This window comes from Podarcis bocagei (genome assembly GCF_964188305.1).
Source record: "Podarcis bocagei genome assembly, chromosome: 5".
Taxonomy (NCBI): domain Eukaryota; kingdom Metazoa; phylum Chordata; class Lepidosauria; order Squamata; family Lacertidae; genus Podarcis; species Podarcis bocagei.
The window spans coordinates 62,879,809-62,901,865 of record NC_138129.1 but is presented as its reverse complement, the minus strand read 5'-3'; the positions used below and the strand labels follow the sequence as shown (position 1 = coordinate 62,901,865).

Below are 22,057 nucleotides of genomic sequence, written 5' to 3'. Positions count from 1 at the left end.
TGATTAAATCAATGAGGCTTAAGCACACACTCAAGCACAACGAGTACTTGATCACCCTAATCTGATGCACTGATATACATTGCTATACTCCCTGATCTGATGCTGCTGTGTAGTGTCACGCAGATACCACCCAAGGGCTGCTGCACTTTCTGCAATAATGAAGAGTGCTCAAGGTCAGATGTGGGAACTCTCTCCAGCTATGCAGAGAACAGAGCTACACATGCTCAACAGAGCTTCATAAAGTTTTGACCGCCCAGAAGACATCTAAATTAAGATATTGCATCAAAGCAAGTGATGTTTATGAAGCGTAATTCTAGAAAGGAGTTCTACTGGGGACACAGTGAATCTTGGTAAAGGGAGCTACGTATTCAAGGTTCCATTATTGAGGATCAAATGCACTTGATGCTGAAGTGTAAGTTAAGTTCTCTATGAAATAGGGTTACATACTGAGAAGTCGGCACACCTAGGCTACAAATTCACACATTGATCTGGGTGTAAATCTTGTTGAACTTAAACCCACTTTTTTCTGAGTAGACATGCGCAGGATTACACTAAAACTGTACATTAGGTTTAGAATAGAATATGAAATTCTTTTTAGTGAGTCTTGTTTTACCCAACAGATACCGTTCTAACTAAAAACCTTTGTGATCTTACACATGCTTTTTAGTAATAGGGAGCAGGTTCTCAATCTGTTACTGTGGCCATCTGGTTAATCAGCAAATCATGCATAACTGTACAGTCATATGAAAGAATGACAACAGCAGTCACAAACCAATGAAAGCACATCATACCTAAATGGCATTTATTTTCCTCTGATTTAAATGAAATAAACACTGAATTTTTTAAAAGAACATTTTTTAAAAAGGCTACATAATTAGAATAAAGTATGCACTGTCACAGTCATATGGAATAATGTGGTGTGATCAGAAATACTTTATATGGAATATATATACTTTTTGCAGGAAGATATCAAGGGTTACAAAATCTTGTGCCAGCTCTGTTTGAAGTGTTCAGAATTATTACAACAACTTTTACATTACTGATAAATACCCAATGTTCTGTATTGCAGGATGATTGCAATAATGATCAATTGTACTAGAAGGTATACAATGTACCTTTCAGATTTAGAACAAAGGTGCCCAAAATTTTGCAAAGGTATCTCACTATGCTTCATGACCGACTAACTCACATGGTGCTTCTTTACCAGCTATGGGGTAAATATCACCACCCTCCAAAATAATATACAATATTGGTTTATTATAGATGAAAAAGGGTGCTCTTTATATTACACTGTCACTTATCTCCAGAACTAAACACATTTTCACAGCTACCAAAATAAAATCAGCCTTGTCATGACTTTAGCTTCAATTCTTAATAGCATTACAATCTATAGGAAAAGGTCTAATTCAATTACTATATCTTGGTCAGATTTTTAGATTTTAATTCAGCATTTTTAAACACACACACACACACACACACACACACACACACAGAGTTTTCAAAGCATTTGCTATGTTTAGGCTGCAAACCTTAATATACATGTACTTGCTAGAGAGTAAGGTTGTGGGACTTACTTCTGAGTAAACATGCATAGGCTCATGCTGTTAAAACCATGCCTAAAACAGATAATGGTCAAAAACATCAGCTATTGTATGTGGCAGACAAAACACAAGCTAGCTTTGTCCATTTAAAATATCCTCAAAAAACAAAGAGAAATCTTTAACCTCTCACAGAACCCAGTGCTTGAGCTTAGAATCCCCTTTTACAATGTGATCATGTTAGCTGAAGTTGCTCTGCTGCAGTAAAAAACAAGGAAGTTCTCGCTTGAGTGCCTACTAATGAACAAAGGTTAACTTTATCTCAAAGGTCAAATGCCTGGTGGCGAAGGTTATGACCCTAACAACTTAAATGGTGACCCTGCCACGTGCCAAGTATATTGCAGATTCTGATACAGATCATCTGGTAAAGGGCTGGTCATAAATTTACTTTGGTATTATACTCCCACAAAGAATACTGTTTGTCACAACAGTTTCCAAGTTGCCATTTGATACATGGGCTAGAGAACTAAGAGGGGAAAAGCAATCCAAAGTTAAAGGTAGCACTACTGTATTTTGATGGCCTTAAAAAAGAAAGCTAAAACTCCGAATTGAAACCAATGTTTTAATTTCAGTGTACTTTAGCCACCTCTTTGCTCATAAATTCACAGTTTTCTTTCAATCTTTGCAAGCTAGTTCACATAATTGTCAAATTTTATATCCCTGTTTTACATGATTTCCTTAGGAGAATAATTTGTTTTTGTGGCTCAGACTTACTTTGCAAGCAGGAGCATTGTTTAGATTTGAGCACATGATTTTCTTGCAAATGACTATGTCCTGGCACAAGGAGGGGGCAAAGAAAAAGGAGGGAAAGAGTCCTCTACACAATTGTTATAAATACATATTTAAGAAGGAAAGGGACATCATACTGCAGAAATCATCAGGAATTAAAGTATCTTGGAACAGTACACGAAATAATAGCACTCTGAGTGAAAAGGCCACAATGGTTTTGGCAAATATCTGAAAGCACGTTTTGGAGTCTGAACCTCTTGCCAACACTGGCAACTTCTCAAAACTTTTAAGTAGAAAGAAACATTTTCTGTTTGCAGACCTTTGGGGATATAGAAGACGCTCCTCAGCTCAGCTGTATATACGTTGATCAACCTGCCTATTAGTTTATACATTTTTATTGGCAACTGTTGCAGCATAACTATAAGGTCAGTAAATCTTTTAAAGCAAATCAGGTTGATCTGAAGACAAAGGGCCTTTAAGATTTTCTTCCGAAATGCTCTTGTTGCGCATACAGTACAAGTTGCCATTACTGCAGCTCTGCAAGAGCCAATCACTATTAACTTGGCCAACGTTCAGGTTTAACAAAGGAGTCTGGGATACATCAGCGCAAAAAAGAAAGAAACTACAACCATTACCCCCAATGAAGGTTGTCCGATCGTAATGCAAATTGTTACTACGTTCTCAAATACACAGCGTCATTGAAATATTTACTACAACACAAACAAACTGAAAAAGAGTGTGATATATTACACCTGCGGAAAAAGTAAGTTAAGATGTAAAAAAACACATTTTATAAGGATCTGCAAACATGACTACTCCCCCAAAAGCAGTTTACCTATATATGAAAATACCATTGGCATCCTTAAAAAGAGAGAGAGTCAAAGCTCACAAAGGTGATCATTACCAGATTTACTAGGCTCTATTGTTAGCATAGCAACACAACCGTACCACAGAATATTGCCAGATATATATTCCATAATGGAAGCAATTGATTATATTATCCCTGATTGCATTAATATATAACAGTAACTTTGTTAAGGTGATACTATGAGTATTTGTAATCAATATAACAACTACTTTCAATTAACTGCCATGGATTATTTTAAAAATCAATCTACAATGCATGTCCTGAGTCAACAGAAGTATGAAGATAGTTTGCAACATGATGTTAGCACCAAACATTTTTAATGAAAGCATCCATATTTTAAATCTTTAACCGATTCATCAGCTTTCCATAAAGTCTCACAGAAAATCCTACAATGAAGTTGGGTCTACAGTCTATCATAGGCAGTTCTTAATTAACAAATTGAACACTGGTATTTATTCTTTTAAAAAATAAATGAAAAAGCATCCACACCACAGCACTTCAGAAACACATCGCATATTCACCAATATTTTTGGACGTGTCACTCAGCGTAAGTACACAATGCAAATAACAGAATCACGTATATCTGCAAACTTAAAGCAAGCCATCCTTTCTAGGAGAAAAGCACAAAACCTCTTCATAATCATACATGCCAATGATTTCAACAACATTACTAAATGATAAGATGTCACACAACAAAGACCAATTACCATTTTCCATAAGACCATCCAACAGCCACCAATGTACCTAGCACCTAAAAATGCTAGATCAAATTAAAACTGTTAAGCTTATTAAATTTCCTCTCCAATCTGATCCAAACTGAAATATTGAAATGTCTGAGTCACAGAGAGACAAGTGGCTTGCTTTGAAACTGCTAGGCCTAATTACTGAGAAACTATGAATTTGACTAAAACAAGGTTACGGGAAAATGCACACTGTCTTGATCAGTAACAGCACTTATCTGTTACTAGTGGCAGGTATATGATAGTCACAGCCAGAAGTACAGTTGCAAACAATGCATGATCCATTTTCCTGAATCTCACGTGTTAAAATAGCAACCCATCCTTTAAAAGCAATAATATTCTACCCACAGGCGGAGGTTACCAGGAACTTTTTGTTTCCCCCTCTTTCATTAGGCAGGTGTTTTCTTACCAATGGCAATTAAAATTGACAGTTTGTGTATCTGTGAGGAGTCATCACTGCGTGCTCAGTGTTTTTTCTTAAGGCAGCCAAATTTTAGATATTTAACCATACTGTATTACAGATTGGGCTTGTAAGTTTTTTTATAGTTATTACTGATTTACTCACAAAATAGTGGACTTTGAACATGTTGAGCAAAATAATCACTCAGAAATACACAGCACCCTCATTTCCAATCTTTAACCAGGCCTAGAAATATTTTGTACATAGTCTCCATCTTCATACTACAGTTCCGTACTTATGAAAAAGCTTCAGAAAGGCAGAATGTTAGGTTACAATGTAAAAAACCCCTCATGTTTTTGCAATCCCCTTTTATTAACAGCTTTGCAATACAACACAGGATGTCTATATCCTTTCCACTACTGGTTAAACTTCAACCACTATCACAGCCATGCTGCCAACCAGCATGGTGGATGCAAGCACAGATTAAATCGTTTGGTTCAAAAAGTCATTAAAAGTTGAACAACTGGGATAAAGGCACTTACCTGCTGCGTGCACAAAGTATGCCAAATATAAATCGAGTTCCTTAACAGAAACCCCTATATGATGCGGCTGTACGCACAGCCCTGGATTTGAGCACTGTGGGGACTTTACAAGGCGTTCGCCATCAGTACTTTCAAGCGGAATACCTTTAAATAAAATCACCATAACAAGGTCCAACCTCCAGACCTTATCTGCCTGGCGTAAGCAGTCAATTCTTCTCATCTTGCCCTTCTGGTCTGGATTGGAAAGAACACAACATGGAGGTTTTTTCCCCGTGACAGTTAGAACAAAATCCTCCCGATACTCAGGCCTGATGTCTTTCCGTAGTTTTGCCAGAAGTCTGGACGCCCATTTTTGTTTGACCTCAGGTTTTTCACTTAGCAATTCATCCTTCACAGCTCTCTCTTCTTCTTTTGACATGCGTTTCTCGTGTTTTTTAAAGTATTTTCGCTTTCGAGCTTGTAGGTTGAACCATGTGTATGCAAATGCTCGGACGTGGGGAAGAAGTGCTTCAATGAAGGGATGGAATTCATCCTGGAAGGAATTAAAATGAAGAATTATTAGAAGGAATAATTAGCATCGCAAAAGCTTTGTTTGTTTCAGTAGTAGTCATCATAACTTACAAGCAGGCAATTTTAAGTCATCAGAACACAGGGAGGACCAAATCATTGTAGTGGATACACCAGGTAAAATCATAAACATATCCAATAACGCAATTTTCTGTAGTCACTAGGCCTCATTCAGAAAAAAATAATAAGGCAAAACCGCTTAAACACAAGTGCTGAAAACATCCTGGCATGCCAATCCTAATCACATTCGCTCAGAAATAAGTCCTCCTAAAATCCATGGGATGGACTTCTAAGCAAATGTACTTCGGATCAGGATGTAAGGGTATAAGCCTGAAACCACTGACTTTACAATAGTTCCCTTTAAGTCAATAGACAAGTCCAGAATCAGTAACCTGAGGTTGGCAATAAGTTTTTGTGTGATCTTAATCCCAACTGAAAGTAGGGATATATTTCTTTGCTCTTTCCGTGACCCTTCTGTGAATGGTACGGCCACTGTAGCATATGCCCACCGATTTGGCAAAACCTAAACATCTGGATGCCAATTAGCACTGGTATGTCAAACCTGATGTACAGTACAAACTTTTCCTAAAATGTATTTTAAAGTATCGACCTGTAATGTAACAGAATTTCAAATTAGGATTATGTAAATAGAATCGAATATATGATTATTTTAATAGTAAGGAAACATAAAATGCTATCACATTTTCTAAACCTATGCAATAAAATCCTCAAAATGTGGAATGCTGAAAGGTTTCTTCGATCTTTATATATAAAACAAAAACTGTATATCACACATCGCGAGTACAATTCTCTTTTACTTAAGTTTGTTTAAATGATAAAAAGAACCCTGGAAGCTAGAAAGTTTGTATACAAATCCAGAAAGCTATTAAGTAAAACACCTAGATTTGTACAGTGTATTAAAATGTGGATAATAAATCATTGACATTATACATATTACTTTAATTTGCCCTTTTATAAAAATAGAAAAAGACATTTAAACGTTTCTCCCACGTCAATGAACATATTGAAAGAGAGGTCATGGATCAAACTTTTAAATAAAGGTGTGCACACTGCAAATGCTGCAAAGGCCATACAGGTCATTGGAAATGTATTATAATCATTATGTATATTATTTATATGCACGCAATTAGTTATGGAAGTACCTATAGAAAAGCATATGCTATTAAAATATCTGATCCTGTAAACACACAGCTGCGAAATGTGATTATTTCTCCTACTGAAACTGGCATGCATTTGGAAGAGGTGCTATCACTGTCAACATATGTTTTTATAAACATGGACTTTCTCCTATGCATAAAAGTACACATACCGGTACTTATGCAGCAAAGAAGTTGGCAACTTATTTTTTCGTGTAATTCCTTAATTTATGAAATGTGTTACTATAATTGTTACCAAAATAATTTCATTTTTTTTAAAAAAAGAAGCATCTCTATTTAATGCTTTACAAGGTCTCTTTTTTACTCAATTAAATACAGGTGTGAAAGAAAGAAAAAGCACCCAAATGATTCTAAAAACTGTGGGCCTCTCTGGTCCACAAATGGTTAATTGCTGTATACTGTATCTAAAATATAACAGACAAATGACAATTTGTTACGTATTTCAGTAGAAAAGATTCTTAGAAAGTACATAAAGGGGCCAAAACATATTGCTGGGAATGGAAGGGATAGGCATTTGCATGAATGTTTAGCTGGGTCTAATATACTAAATAGACATTTCACAAAATGATGATTTCTGACGCTCTCTTGAAACAACCCTGCTTTATATTTCAAAGAAGTACAAAAGACATATTAGGATAATAGCAGTTCCAACAGCAGTAGATCAAAGGCAGAATGCTTATTTGCATTTTCAAAAATGAACTTTTTAAAAAAAAACCACACACACCAAATGTATCACTAATAGAGGCTGCCACTAAGAGCAAAGTAAACTATCACGCAGGATACAACACACCGAGGCCTTTTCCACACGCAGACAGAGACACAGTTCAGAATAGTCAACAGCATCACAAATGGGGCCTTTTATAATCTTTTATTTTCTATGCTGTATAAAACATTTGCTAAAGTAATTCACTGCAAAATAAATGATCACTTCAGATATTGGCTTTATCCTAAAAACTGTTTTCTACATATTATTAACTAACCTTGTATGCTCGCAGTCCTTCCTGGCTCTAATTTGAACTCCTTCCCAACTATACTTCTTTTATTCTATTGTAAAGCCGAGTCAATAGCGCATGGTTGAAAAAGGTAAAAAATAGCTAAAAGATTTATGTAAAAGCTTCAAAAACCACCAAATGGCCTTGAAATAATGATACAGTGAAGAGGTCCATCATTGCTGATATAAGGACTGTTAAGCAAATAGGATTTGTCAAGATTGTAGATGGGAGGTTTACTGCTTTTTAAAAATAATTCTACCTCACGTACAAATATACCCTTTTTAAAAAGACAGCCTCCAAAATCTCACTGTGAAGGTATTAGAAAAGGAGCAATAATATATATTCAACAACCGAGATGAATTACAGCTTTATATTTTATGTTACAATACGGTTTCTTCAATTACCAAGGTTTTCCTGGTGAATTTAAGAAATGTCCAGGTATGTGTGCATAATCACTTTAAAAGATTAAAAGTAGTCAATACAAAAAGTGGTAATGGGGTCTTTGTCCTAAGTTAGGATTAGAACCAAAACTTCTCATAAAGTTTAGTAAGTTGCATTCTGAACAAGGAAGATTGCTTTAAAAAGAGCATATGCATCTTCCATTATTATTTTCCGGGGCTGGGTATGGGGAGATAACAAAAGTGAGTTTATAAATCCTTTTTGCGGCTCCTAAGTATTGCGCTTCAACAAGCACATTGCCACAACTGCACAGCTAAGTTTGGCTCACAGAACAAAACAAAAAAAATGGTGTATATTTGTAAATGAGAAAAGGCGACCGGAAAAAGAATCTAAGCCCCTCTACAAATAAAAGCATGCAACATTCTAGCAATCTTTGGAAACACATTTGCGCTGCTCCGTTTGAAAGTTAGTCAGCTCTATAAACTCTCAAAGCATCAATGCTTCTATAAACCATAAGCCAACGTATATTTGCCTGCACATCTATGATGAGCTGTTAATGTAAAGCCAGGACAATGTCAGATAAACAGCAAGTAGGTAAATCACCTATAGTGGTGTGGAGGGGTGGAGGGGGCCACGGAGTAGATAACCCTTTAACAGGTACTTTGTCCTAATCTTCCAGCTCCATTAGCCGGGTATATGTGCTTTATGATTATGTTTTAAATCATACTAGACAAATTTAAAGGAGACAAGGGTTTTGAAACACTAATACAACTACTTAAGCCTTTCCTAATAGTATAACTTATGGTTTATATGTGATTGGCTCTATATTCGAAACACTCTTGGTGGGTTGTATAAAGACGCCTTTGAATACCTAGACGCTATTTCCAAATGTGCAATGAGAATGCAGAGCGCTTTGCAGCAGAATGTCTCTTATGTTAAGATTTCCTTTTTATATGTGCTATAACTATCTGAAATCTGCATGCTGTATGGTTGGGCCTACTAAAAACCAAAATACCCAGATACAGTATGCATACGAGAGAGAGAGTGTGTGTGTGTGTGTGTGTGTGTGTGTGGTGAGGGGGAGAGTGGGCAGCTTGAGGTAGGTGTATGCATGTGTTTTAGAGAGCGGGAGATCTGTACTACCCTCTGTAAATAAATCAAGGGAGGGGGGGATAACTGGGCTGAGTTCTCCATGAAGTAAGACAAAACTTTTCACTAGATCTAGTCTTCAGACAATGTACAGAAGTTCCAAACACATTCCAGAGTGTATGTTTGTGGCATCTGCCTATAATCGACTTTGAGGTTGTTAACATAGTTAAGCTGCATTGTGTAGCAATTCTGGTTGCAAGTTCATGGATTACAGGTTAGGTAGCGAGGCTCTGTCCGTGTCTGAGTGTTATCCACACCTAAGCATTTACTTGGTCATCTTGCAAAATTCACTGTGAAGCCCTCTTTTAAAAGGAACCCACACATGCACTTCAAAACCCATACAAAGGCAGGAAATAATATTGGACGCTTGGGTCCCCAAGTGTTTCACCCCCAAATCATCATCACATCCTGCTAACTGAAGGTGGGTAGCAGCACTCTGTGCCAGAAAGACGTCTTGAAATGGTAATGAAAGAACTTTATCTAAATCCTCTAGAAACTTTCACCGTGTAAGACTGGGAGGCAACAAACTTCCAACCAAGATTACTGAGTTGCAGAAAGAGAAGGGAAAGGGAAGGCACACACACACACATATATAAATGAATACATCTTGGGGCAATGTTTCTAAATTGTGGAAATAAATCCGAGAAAGAAGATAGGGTGTGTGACTGTTATCTAAAGATTTGGCGCTGCCCTAAAGTTTTCTTTGGGCGGGGGGGGGGCACCATGCGGGGGTGGGTAGGATCGTGTTTGAGGTTAGAAAGGAAAGTTGTCCGAAGTCTCAGGGAGCAGTTTCCCATGTGTTGCATAGGCGTCAGGAACAGTACCCTTCCGATTCAGAGCAGTGTAATCGGAAGGGGATCTGGAGAGGTGGGTGCGAGGTGGGGGTGGTAGGGTGGGAATCAGGTCCGAAATTATTGCCAGCCCACGAAGAACTTAAGAGCTGCTGCGTTGCAAACAAAAGGGGTCGAGCAACTTTATGCGAGAAGAAACTGCCTTCCCCGCCTCCCCTTTCTGCAAGCAGGACGTTGCAAGCCCAACTTCCCAAAGGAAACAACCCCAGGCGAACGTGACACCCGAGCAAGTGACAAGGCGCACTGGAAGCAGCTCTGGGCTGGGATCGCTGGGCAGGGACATGCAAGGGCTGCAGTGCCCGCCGAGGATCCCGAGCTGGGTTTGGTGCACGAGAGGAGCGGGAGGGCAGGCGCTGCAGGAGGCGCTGCAGCAGGAACCGGAGCAGCAGCAACGCGGGGCTCCGGCTAAGAAACGCCCGGGGTTCCCTGAAACATCCAGCTAGCCGTGCAAAAACCCCGCGCAATGTCTGGAAGGGCCAGAGCCCTAGGCATAGGTGCAATGCATCTCTCTCTGGCACTACGTCTCCGTCTGGGACTCAAACCGAGGGAGCCGCTGCAAAAGCACCAGCCACACAAATTCGAGGCTGCTGAACAAAAAGTGTGCGAGGAGTTTGGGGAGGTAAAGCAATGCAGCTCGAGCAGTGGGGAGGGGGGAGAGAGATGCATGCAGCACGCAGCTACTCAACACTACACTTTAAAAACAAAACAGAAAGCATCTAACTGTATCTGTGTCGTGTGTTGCTCCATTTGCATGCATTCGTCGCCTCGGAAGCACAGTGAGTATTGATTTCAGATGACCAAGCATGTAATGGGGTTGCACGACTGCGAAACACGTGCAGATCGTCCTCGAACACGCACACACGGGATTTCGGCGCGACCCCCTCCCGCCAGATCCCCCTTCTCTCCGGCAGAGACGTCTGCGCACCCCAATATTAATTAAACCCTTAATAACGAGGCGCCATTAGCCATGTGTCGCTACAAATGGCCGTGCAAGAGCAGGAATGCAAGCGAGTGGGAAAGAAAAGTTACTTTCCGCCCGCGGGATTTCACCCTCCCGCCCTCTGCGCCCCCTTCCCGCCGCCAGGCTCCCCCGAACCCCCGGCCAAGACAGACAGACGGGCGGACAGACAGACAGACAGACAGAGAAGCCCCTTGCCCTCCTCCTCGCCCCCCCCCCAATGAATCCGAAGAAGCTTCTTACCTGGGTAAGACAGAGAGGAGAATACATGGTTGCTGCGGGGGGGTTTGTGGCTTGGAGGTGTGTGAGTGAGAGGGAGAGAGAGAGAGAGAGAGAAAGGGAGGGAGGGAGAGAGGGAGGGAGGGAGAGAGAGAGAAGAGAGAGAGAGAAAAAGAAAGAGGGGGGAAGAGCCGAGCCTGCTTCTTGCTTTCACATTTCCAACTCTGCTCAACTGCAGCCAGCAGCGCTGATCAGCTCCATGAGCTGAACTTTAACCCCGCCTAGAGTTTCCCTAGCCTACACGCTAGACATGTCTCCTGTGCCCGGGCGTTAAAGGCATAGCGCGCACTTCCCCCCGCGCTCACAGCCCGGGCAGCCTCTCGACAGCGCCCGGCTCCCTCCAGCTTCCCCGGGAACCTGCCCGCGCGCCTCCTGCTCCTGCTGCTGCTCCGCTCTGCACCGCTCCGCCAGCAGCAGCAGCTCGCTCGCTGCCTTGCCCGGGGGAGGGGGGCTGCGGTGCTACTGCTCGGCCAGCCCTCCCGATCCCCGATCCCAGGCTCTCAGTGCATTACTGGGTAGCGCAGGCAGTAGGAGCCGTTTGCAGGCAGGGCTCCCGAGCGGCGAGAGGCTCTGCAGGATGTGCTTAAGCAAACAAAACTACTTTTCCATATTTCTGCCGCTTTCGCGCTCCCCTCCCCCTCTCGCTCTCCCCCACCCCCACTTCTCTCCCCACCCCCACCCCCATCCACAAGACCTTCAAGGAGATCGTCTTAAGGACTTTGGACTAAACTTTCGCCATTCGTCTCATGCGGAAAGAGGCTTTCCGAAATCTTACAGTAGCAGCAGCACCCATAGAAAGCATATAGATACAGAGCATTTTTCTAAGGGCTGGCAGACAAGTCGCGGCGCACTGTGGATTTGAAACTTTGCAAATTGTTTTTCCAGAAATCGTGTCCCCAAGTAAAGCTCTAATGGGTGGGGCTTTCTACATTGTTTTGTTTAAATATGAAGGCTAATAAGGCATTAAGTGTGCAGCTTCTAATAATTGTGGATATATTTGTATGGACTGCTTTGTATGAGAGCATGATCACCAGCTGAGAGCAGAGCCAAACACATTTGTTCAGAACTTTCTAGCTCTTGGCATATGAATGTCGGTTAAAAAACAAAACTCAGGGCACTTTATAGCCAAGGATGCTTATTTTACTAATAATGCACAGCTTCAAAACTGCACTGCAACCCTCAAGCAATAAAGTTACTACTTAAAGTTGCTCAACTTTGAATTGAGCCTTCTGTCCTTTATTTATCTTATAATGCATTGTTTTGGCACAAGAAAGGTTTGGTTTTGGGGGTTTGGAAAGTTTCCAATCAGACAACTTTTCTTTTATTGAGTCTTACATTTTCTCTCTAGTCTTTCTTCAGTCTCCTAAGTGGCATCCTCTCTAGTCTTTCTTTCATTTCCCCAAATGCTGCAGCTTTCAGACACTTGCATATCCACAACCATTCATAACTTTAAAAAAAAACACGTAAAAAGGAAGAGAATACCACAAGACATACCACATTCAGCATGCATGACTTCTGATGTGGACCAGAGATCTAGGTGTTTCGAATTTAAGAATGTTTTAAAATACTGCAAGGACTTTTAGAGGAAAATACATTGCCCAAGGCTATTAAGGGAGGAGGCCTTAGTCGCTATATCACTTTTATCTCCTGGAGGCCCTTCCTTTTCCCAAGTTGAGTGCTTCACTAAAATTATCATTTGTGGATTGCAGATGTCTAAGCTAAGTGCAAAATTACCTTCAGTTTTCATTCATACCTTTGAAAAAAGAATAAAAAGAATGGCCCAATACCTGTCAGTGATATAATGACATGGAAACACACCCAACTAAACATTTTCTGGGATCTCTCAGCTTTCCAAGTTTCCTTGACAGAACTTTCTGGCTGACAGTCTTACAAAAAGCTAAAACACTGAGGAAAAAGAAGTGACTAAAGTACTGGTTTTTTTTAAAAAAACAAACACCTCACTTATGATTTACGACTTTCAATTTGTTCCCTAGCATGCTATGTCTCCTCTCTCCCAAGAGTAGCTGGTGGTCCAATGGTAGTCATACATTGACCTCCTTTGTGCTCCCTACATATTATATACATACTGCCTACTCCCACAACCAATTCAGCACATAGCAGTCACCAGAGAGTCCTGCATGTGCCTACTCTTAACCGGGCTAGGCCAACCAGTCACCGCATTTGCCACCATGCACAAGTTGTTCGAAATGTACAGAGATGCTGCTACAAACACTGAGAAAGGGGTGTTTGTCCTGAAACTGACAGCGGAATGTGAACAGGGAAATAAATGCACCACTGCTTTAGCCACAGACTTGTAGCCCAGCCTGACTTTTCAGCATAGTTGTGCGAATAGTGTGAATGGTGGCATGACTAGGCAGACACGTTAGCTGGGAATAGGACTTTATAAGACCCAAATGTCTGTAGGATATGTTTTAGCAACAGAGAACACAAGCATTTTACACATATACTAATGTTTTTCACCTTTTCCCAGTCTCACGTGCCATGAAACATTAATCCCCTCTGTGTGTGTGTATTCATCCCATATACATACATACACGCACGCACATATGCATCCCTACGAATGCTTAGGGAGATGTTTTATGCTTTCCCTTAATCCACAAAGCAGACAGGGGAAGGCTAATTTGTCAGCGAGGCAGGATCGGGCCCTTGGCTCCGCTGCCGTCGCTGGCAGACGGCTTTGCCGTACGATTTCCAGCTCTTTGTGGTTAGGAATATTATCTTAAGTAACTTTTGGCGCCCTTCGTAAGACTTTTGGACGTGGGATGATTGTTTGCGCCCTCTAGGCAGACGTTGCATCCAAGTTCAGGCACTGAGCCTTTGCACATCCGCTCCCTCCTCGCCTTCCCCACCCCCTCCCGAGAAGCCTACATAAAAATGCTCTCACATCCGCGCGCGCCCTCTGGATCCCCCATAAACACACACACGAGTGTGTAGCTGGGGAAGGCACTAACATAATATAAACTATGAGCTTCCCTCCTCAAAAGAGGCGCAAACCTCGCTTGAAGCCCCCGAAAAGGTTTCCTCAGGAAGATTCCCCCACAGAGGGGAGGAGGGGAAGTCCGTCGTCCCGAGGGTATAAAAAGAGATATAACAAGAAGCGGGGGAGGCGGGGGAGAGAGGCGGTCAAATACACTTAGAGGATCCCGCTTCATTAAAAACATTGCAGACGAAGATCTGGCTGAAGCCAACATTGTCTCTTTAAAAGGGGAACTTCGAAAAGTGCTATAGGCTGCTGCTGCTACCGTGAAATGGTATATGTCTCTCTGTGAAGAGACTTTCTGCCGTGAGCCCTCCTCCTATCCATATTCTACCTGGCACGCTGCCCGGCATTGCATTTGCCATGTTTTATTTGCAGAAACTTTTACCTCGCCAGCCTCGGTGAAATCCTCTTAGATATATAAATTACGTCGCGGAGGGTTCACTTATACGGACCATCTTGAATATATATCAAGGAGAGACTTAACGGGAAATCGCATTAATATGATTTAAAAACTTTTTAGGCAAGAGAGATCTTTAAAACCACTTCCTCGGGGTTAGTTCCGCCGGTCGAAAGCGGGAGCTTGCTCCGGAGCAGAGTCGCTTCGGAGGGCCGCTCGACCACCGGCAAATGACAAGTGAAGTCACGACTAGTCGATACTTCCCATGCCATTCCCCTCCCCCAGTTGCAGTGTTCTTTACTTTAAAGCAATTGGGGATAGTCTCCCCCACCCCCGAAAAAGTCAGAGCGGGGTAGTTTCCTCGCAGCTACTTTTCTAGTGGGGATTTCGCTGCCTTGGCTCTTAAAGCGAGATCTGCCTACTCGAGCGCCCTGACCCCTGAAAAACTGGGGGGCCCGTTGGCGTCCATTGCCCGGCGCGAAGAAGACGTCCAAACTTCCGCTTTAGAAGAGCGGGCTTAAGGAGTCTGCGGTGAAGTTCCCGAAGCGTTTCGGAAAGCCCTGGCCCTGGCCAGCTCGAGGACTCAAGGACCTCCTGCATGGCTGCAGGCGAGGGTTTTACACCGGAAAGGGCTGCCAGAGGCTATTTCGAGCGCAAGTGTGTGGTTGGTTATGTTGGACTTGGTTTCTACTGAGAGCTCCGGTCCAGAGAAAGACAGCCAGCCTGGCTCCCAACCAGCAAGTTCTACCTCTCCCAATTCTCTGGAGTTCAGTGCAGGAAGGAGGAAAGAGAAGAGAGGGAATATATATCATGCCACCTACCTACCCGTGCGCGCGTTTACGCTCTCTCTCTCTCTCTCTCTCTCTCACACACACACACACACACACACACACACGGATCTTACAATTCTCACAATCCCTCCTCACATAAGCAAATTTCACTCGCTGGGTGAGATTCAGAGTTCAGCACTTCTCAGTCCCACTGATTTAAACGGGAGTCAAGTGAGTGCCTAAAACTGCAGCTCAGAACAACAACGAGAGTTCAAAGTGTTTATCTTTGACTGGTCCCAGGAAATGAAGGGGGGGGGGACACACAAACTCCAGACGTGCCTACCCAATAGGTAATGCATACACACGTTCGAGGGACTCATCCAACGGTCAAGCATAGAAGCATAGTTTGCAGCAGAGATCATGAAGAAGAATTCAACAGGGCAGGGTCCTCTAAAGCACTTTGAAGTCTTCCGCCCTAATCATGCCTACTTGGGAGTAAAACCCCGTGCAATGAGTGGGACCTGTAATCATGTTAAGGGGGGGGGGAGAGACACTCTCGATTCCTCCAAAGCACTTTCATATCTTAGGATGCCCCCAATCACAAGTAACACTGGTTGGAACCAACAATGGATCGGAACACACCAGAATAAAATAGCAAACAAACAAAAACAACAGTGCAGTTAGAAAAGGGGGGTCCTCACTGGTGTCATCTCCTCTCCTGCATAAGAAATATCGACAGCAGAGTTTAAATTTGGGACAAGGTTGCTGCAGAAATGCTCAAGCGTTTCAATCACAAAGCACAACGGTGAATGTAATGTTAAGCAGAACTGATCGCGCCATGCACTTTCACTGAGAGAAAACTTGTTTTTGTTATTAGAGATCTCTCAGCAAAATCCAAATGTATTATATAGCTCTGCGCTGGTTTGACAGCTCCCAACTATCCCTCGGTGCGCCGAGCAGAGAGAACTTTAGAGAAGAGGGAGGGACGAACGCCACTCGCTCTTTCCCACCTCCTTCCACTTTGGATATTTCGAACATTACAACATCCAGCCTGTTCTCTTATTGGATGGCGCTCTAGTCCATCATAGACATTTGCTACATTGATTAGAGAATGGGCTTGTCAATTACATCCCTAGTCTAGACGCTTCCTTTTGTGTTGGGCTGGCTGCCGATCCCAGACGTCTTTTTACAGAGCTAAGCACGTACATGTTTTTTTTTTTGGGGGGGGGGGTGGTACACCGAGCAAGCTCAGCGGTTTTCTCAGATCGCTGGGGGGCGGGGGGGGAGGAAAGTCTAGTGCACGCAACAAAACCCACCCACTCTGCCTCTTATCTGGTATATAGTGCGCACACAGGCAAACGCAGTCCGTTAAACCTTACTTTGCAGCAATTAAAACAGGTTACAAAGCAAACATCTGCAATACAATAGCCATTAAAACCTCACGTCAACCACATTCTCTTTTCCGTTTTTGAAAGCATGGAAATAAAAGGCTGAAGAAGACGCGTCCACGTACCATTGCAATGTAAATAAAGAGTACGTGAGAAACTTTAAAAGGTCGAGTCAATGGGCTTCATCATTAGTTCTCACACGTTGCTCTTTTCCATAAAAAATAAATAAACTAAACTTGTAACAACTGAAAATCAGGAAGAATTTTTTAAAAAAGGTAGTTAATTACCAAGCTGCTGGGTAAGCTTTTTAAAATATAAATAAATAAATGACACCTTCCGAATCAAAACGATTTGTGATGGACTCTCTCTAGCCTCTCTGTTTTTGAAAGCGATCCAAGCCGGGTTGGCTGGGTTCTCAGATTCTCTCTCCCTCTCCCTGGCTTTGCCTTGTGTGCGTTGGATTGTGTTAGACTTTGCAGAAGTTGCAATCGATTCGACAGACTTCCCCTCCCCCGCTTCCCAGCCCGCTGATTTCCGCAATCGCTGCAATTTGCATAGGAACCACACACACGGGGAGGAGGTCCGTTCTCACGGAGGCCAGCGCTGGGCCAATCGCGGCCTCAGGAATTCCTTTCAGCGCGCGCTCCGGCCGGGAAAGCGCTGCCAGCAGACTAGGCCTCCTTCCAAACACCGCAGCGGCAGCAGGAAGGAAGGAGAAGAGGAGGGGAGCTCTCTCTCTCTCTCTCTCTCTCTCTCTCTCTCTCTCTCTGCGCAGTGCGAGTCCTTTCTGCAGGCGGACGCCGCGATGAATGGAGGGGGGGGGAGGAGCAGGAGGCACGCGGGGGGGGGGGTGTTAACTGGGCGACTGCAGATTTGCTGCACAGCGCAGGACGGGTCTCTCCCGAAATGTAATATTCTGCCACCGGTTCCCTTAGCTGAATAGTGCGTGCACTGTTCCATCCTAGGTGCATCCATCCTAGGAAGCGGTCCCCTTTGAGTTCGCTGGGAATTGCTCCCAGGTAAGGAGGCGTAGGCTTGCCACTTAAGGGGTCAGAAATCCTCTCTTGCACAAGACTGCTCCATAGACCCTAGAGCCTAGACTCAGGATCCCATCCGGTGGAAGTAAGCAATCAGTTTTACCCATTACTTGGAAGTAAGTTTCCTTGCAATTAATGGACTTGCTTCCATTAATTAACATGGTGTGTGCGTGAGGAAACTGTGTCTGAATGCTTAAATTTTAAGCGCAAGTGTTTGGGAAGAAGCACCACTGAAACCAATGGATACACTATCGTGCAGCCCTTGGAGTAACTTCTCTCTTTCCAAAATCCTTTGGTCATTTCATTCATTCGTTACACCATTCAACCTGAAAAGTAGTTGCAAAATGTCCTGTATCTACAGTACCTGTAAAAACAGACCACTAAAGGATCTCAACCATCTGCTAGTGTAAAACAATTTTTTCACTGAAATTATTTTAAAACTACTGCTTGCAATGTGCCTTATGCTCAGTTTCTGTGATGCTATTTTGGCCTGTTTAGATCAGGAAGGTTTCTCCCTTTGTGGACAAGTCTTGTTTGTGTGTACAGTCTCACAGATCAGCATATTTAAGGCTTGAGGCATGCACATCTAGGAGAGAATGCAAATATAATGCTTTCTTAAATTGCATGGCAGCTTGTTCCTCTCCAGCAGTGAGAATTCTGCAGCAAAATCAGGCAACTCTTATGAGAAGAAATTTTGTTCAAAGTTAAATCTTGTCTTTTCTTTTTCTTCTGTGTCTGCCCCTGCAATCTGAGGTTTGGCTTATTCACAGAAATTTGCTTTGCAAGTGGCCTGCAGAAAACTTGTTCTATGCTTGTGACATGTGATCCTGTTTTGATTGTGGCTAGCATATGAGTGGATGGAGTAGCTGTGCCTTGCATTAGGACAGAGCTTAGGAACCTGTGGCCTTTCAGATAATGTTGGCCATTGACCATGCTAGTTGGGCCTGGTATAAGTTAGAGTCCTACAACATCTGGAAGACCCCTGCATTAGGAGTTTGGAATAGATGACATCTGGGAAATAGAGAGAAATAGAGGTTTTCTCGCTTTGGAATAGAGAGAAAACCTCAATGCAGAAAATACTGTTTTAGTTGGCTAACTTGTTTCAGTGGCATTGTAAAACACAACACTGATCATTTGCAAATTATTCTTAGATCCTCCTCTTAGGTCTTGGATCTTTTAGCCCTACTCAGCTCTAAGATTTTGCCAGCAGGGGAGACAATACGTACCAATACTGGATTGGATGGCATGGTGAGGCAGTGGCACTCACCCAAACTTCTGGCTGCTGAGTTGCTGCTGCTTGCCGAGAAGGAGAGGGGTGAGGCAATAGTAGTGAACAAACTGGCAGGAACACCATTTTTTTCCTGCCATGCGCTGATCCCACCCAGTAAGCAGCAGTGATGCAGGTGCAAGGAGGTCAGGTAAGCACCACTACCCCACCATGCTGGCCCCTAGTGGTCAATACTGTGCTACATGAACAAATACTGTAGATTGAATTGGTATCTGATAGGTTCTTCCCTTGGCCAATAAAGTGAGATGAGCGCCACAACCCCGGAGTCGGTCACGACTGGACCTTTACCTTAGGTTCTTATTAGATATAGCAATGAAGGCATTATCTGCACCTATGTTCGCATTATGAAGGAACAATGTAGAAGTGCAGTCTGTTGGGCAGAGAGAAGGAATTCACGCACTTCTGAATGTTTCATTGCTTTCCCCCCATTTAAAAATTTGGATTTTTAATGTAACAGACACTGAAATGGAGACTATTCAATATTTTGTCATGATGAAAGTTGATTTAGCAATCATGCATAATGTCCTATATCGTAGTCCACGAACTCAATATTGAGTTCTGCTGAATCCTAGTTATAAAAACTTGAACATATTTATTCTATATACCAGGGGTCGGCAAGGTTTACCTCGCCTGGGCCGGTTCACTCCAGCGGAGATCCCTCCGTGGGCCGGATTGTGTGCGCGCCTGCGATTTCCGGCGTCTGCGCAGGCGTGATTTCTGGCACCGTGGAAGCCAGCCCACGCTCTGCGCTGCACTGGTTTAGCGCAGCGTGGAGGATTCACTGAGCAGGCAGCTCAGTTCGGGGGCGGCTCATGGGCTGGTTAAACAACCCACATGGGCCACTTGTGGCCCATGGACCTTAGGTTGCCAACCCTTGCCATATACTCTACAAGTGTGGATCCTTATGTAGACACCATCCATGAACAATGAGTTAGCAACAGATACAGGAGAAACTGTGCAGAACAACAAACTTGTGGGGTGGGGGCAGAATCCCAAAGGTGCAAAAAATAAAATAAAATTGGCCCATTGCAACTGGCCACAAAGTGTTGGGGGCTTCCCAGAAGCATCTAATTGGCCATTGTGGAAACAAGATGCTGAACCTGATGGACCATTAGATCTGATTTAGGAGACAATTCCTATGTTCTCATATCATTCTTTGCATCCTGCCTTCAATATTTAAAATGTAAAATTGTTCTATATCTGTTTATTATTATTATTATTTTAAATTGCTATGTCTTACTGAAAGTAAGCAGGTCTTGTTTATCAACAAAGAGTACCAGCTGCAGTCCAGAGCTTGTCCCATCTATTGGACATGCAGGGTGGGGTATTCGTCTGACTCTTGGAAGTGGAGCATGAGGACGTTTGGACATGCACTAGCTGTTTGTTCCTGCTACTGTTGTCGTCTCTGTTAATGCTGATTCCTGTGACGGCAATTGCTTCAACAGTATTTTTTGTCAAGAATGGATGGCAGGAGTGTGCTTTGCATCTTCTTCCAGCCTGACCATATCCAGGTTAGCAAAAAGCATTGGTGACTAAGCAGCAATATGAGGATGGTGTGCATATGTGATGGTCCACTGCTGGCGCAACTCAAAGGAAATGGCACAGGGGGATTCATGAATGGCTGAAGAGTAGGTGTGTGTGGGGGGGGAGTAGATTGGCAGGCTGGGAGATGTGGTTGCCCTAGTAACTTTGGCAAGTTTTGGGACTAAAGGCATTGTAATGCAATGTTCACCTTTATACTTTCAAATTCAGGACACCTTTTTCATCTTGAAAGAAATTGTTATTGAAGCTCAGATGTTTAGAGATTTATTTATTTTTTACTCTGGTTAGCTCTAATCAAATTGGAAGATCAAAAATAGGTAAAAGTGCACTGGAGTAATTAGGCTTATGTAAAATTATTAGAGTGGTGGCAGAATCTTGAATTACATGGATGAAAAGTTACATTGTTGATAATTGGCTATTTGCACAACTGGCAATATGCATTGATCACTATATATTCCTGAAACTTTCCTTCCATTTCCTAGGTTAAGAGTGCAATAACATTCCAAAGTTTGCACATACATCACACCAACCTGAGCTGCTCATATTTTATATCTTCTGTCCACTGGGATCAAAATGTTGCCATCCTCTACTGAATTGATCAAGCAAGCATTGTTAAAAAATTAAACTCACCATCCAAAATGTTAGTCTAAAGTTTTGATTGTTGCTAATATACTTTAAGGTATGGTACAAATTGTGTCAGCTCACCACCATCCAAAGAGCAAAATGTGTATTCTTCTTGTTAACTTCTTTTACTTCAGCAATTAAAAAATAGAATTAAAACTTCTGTTATAAACTGTAAGAAGGACACTATGGAACAAAGTGATAGTTCTTGTTTGGGAGGTTAAATTTTATTCATTTATTTCACAAGATTTTTATATCATTTGATTGTAATAAGCGCTCAAATCAGTCTACAAAAAGAACAAAACAATAAAATTATCAGTTCAAAACAGTTTAAAACTATTCAGAACATTCAGAGAATAAAAATAAACAATAAGCTAAATACCAGATTAAAACACATGCTAACATTCTGCATGTCTGGATAGGCTTGCCTAAACAAAAATGTTTTCAGCAGGGGCTGAAAAGAATACAGTCATACCTCCTTTTACATTTGCTTCATGATACGTTTTTTCAGGTTGTGTTCTGCAGTGACCCAGAAGTACTGGAAAGGGTTACTTCCGGGTTTCGCCACTCGCGCATGCGTAGACGTGCAAAATGACATCATGCGCATGTGCAGAAGTGGCAAATCGCGACCCGTGTGTGCGCAGACGCAGGTTGCGTTCCTTTCGGGTTGCAAATGGGGCTCCAGAACGGATCCCGTTCGCAACCAGAGGTACCACTGTACAGTGAAGGTGCCTGCCTGAAGTCAAATCGGCAGGGAGGTCCA

At 42.5% G+C, this 22,057-nt stretch overlaps 1 protein-coding gene across 9 annotated transcripts in view; it reads right to left on the bottom strand.

Annotated features, from left to right (window-relative positions):
- NFIA (nuclear factor I A) overlaps positions 1–22,057 on the bottom strand; it is a 427,373-nt gene that overhangs the window by 283,537 nt on the left and 121,779 nt on the right. For 6 of the 9 annotated variants that reach the window (XM_081193801.1, XM_081193806.1, XM_081193800.1 and 3 more), the window contains exon 2: positions 4,878–5,409. In XM_081193801.1, coding sequence (XP_081049927.1) covers positions 4,878–5,409 — 532 coding nt within the window. Of the gene's footprint in view, positions 1–4,877; positions 5,410–11,214; positions 11,661–22,057 lie in introns of those variants that run through there. The other 3 variants (XM_081193803.1, XM_081193808.1, XM_081193807.1) reach the window with 3 other exon arrangements.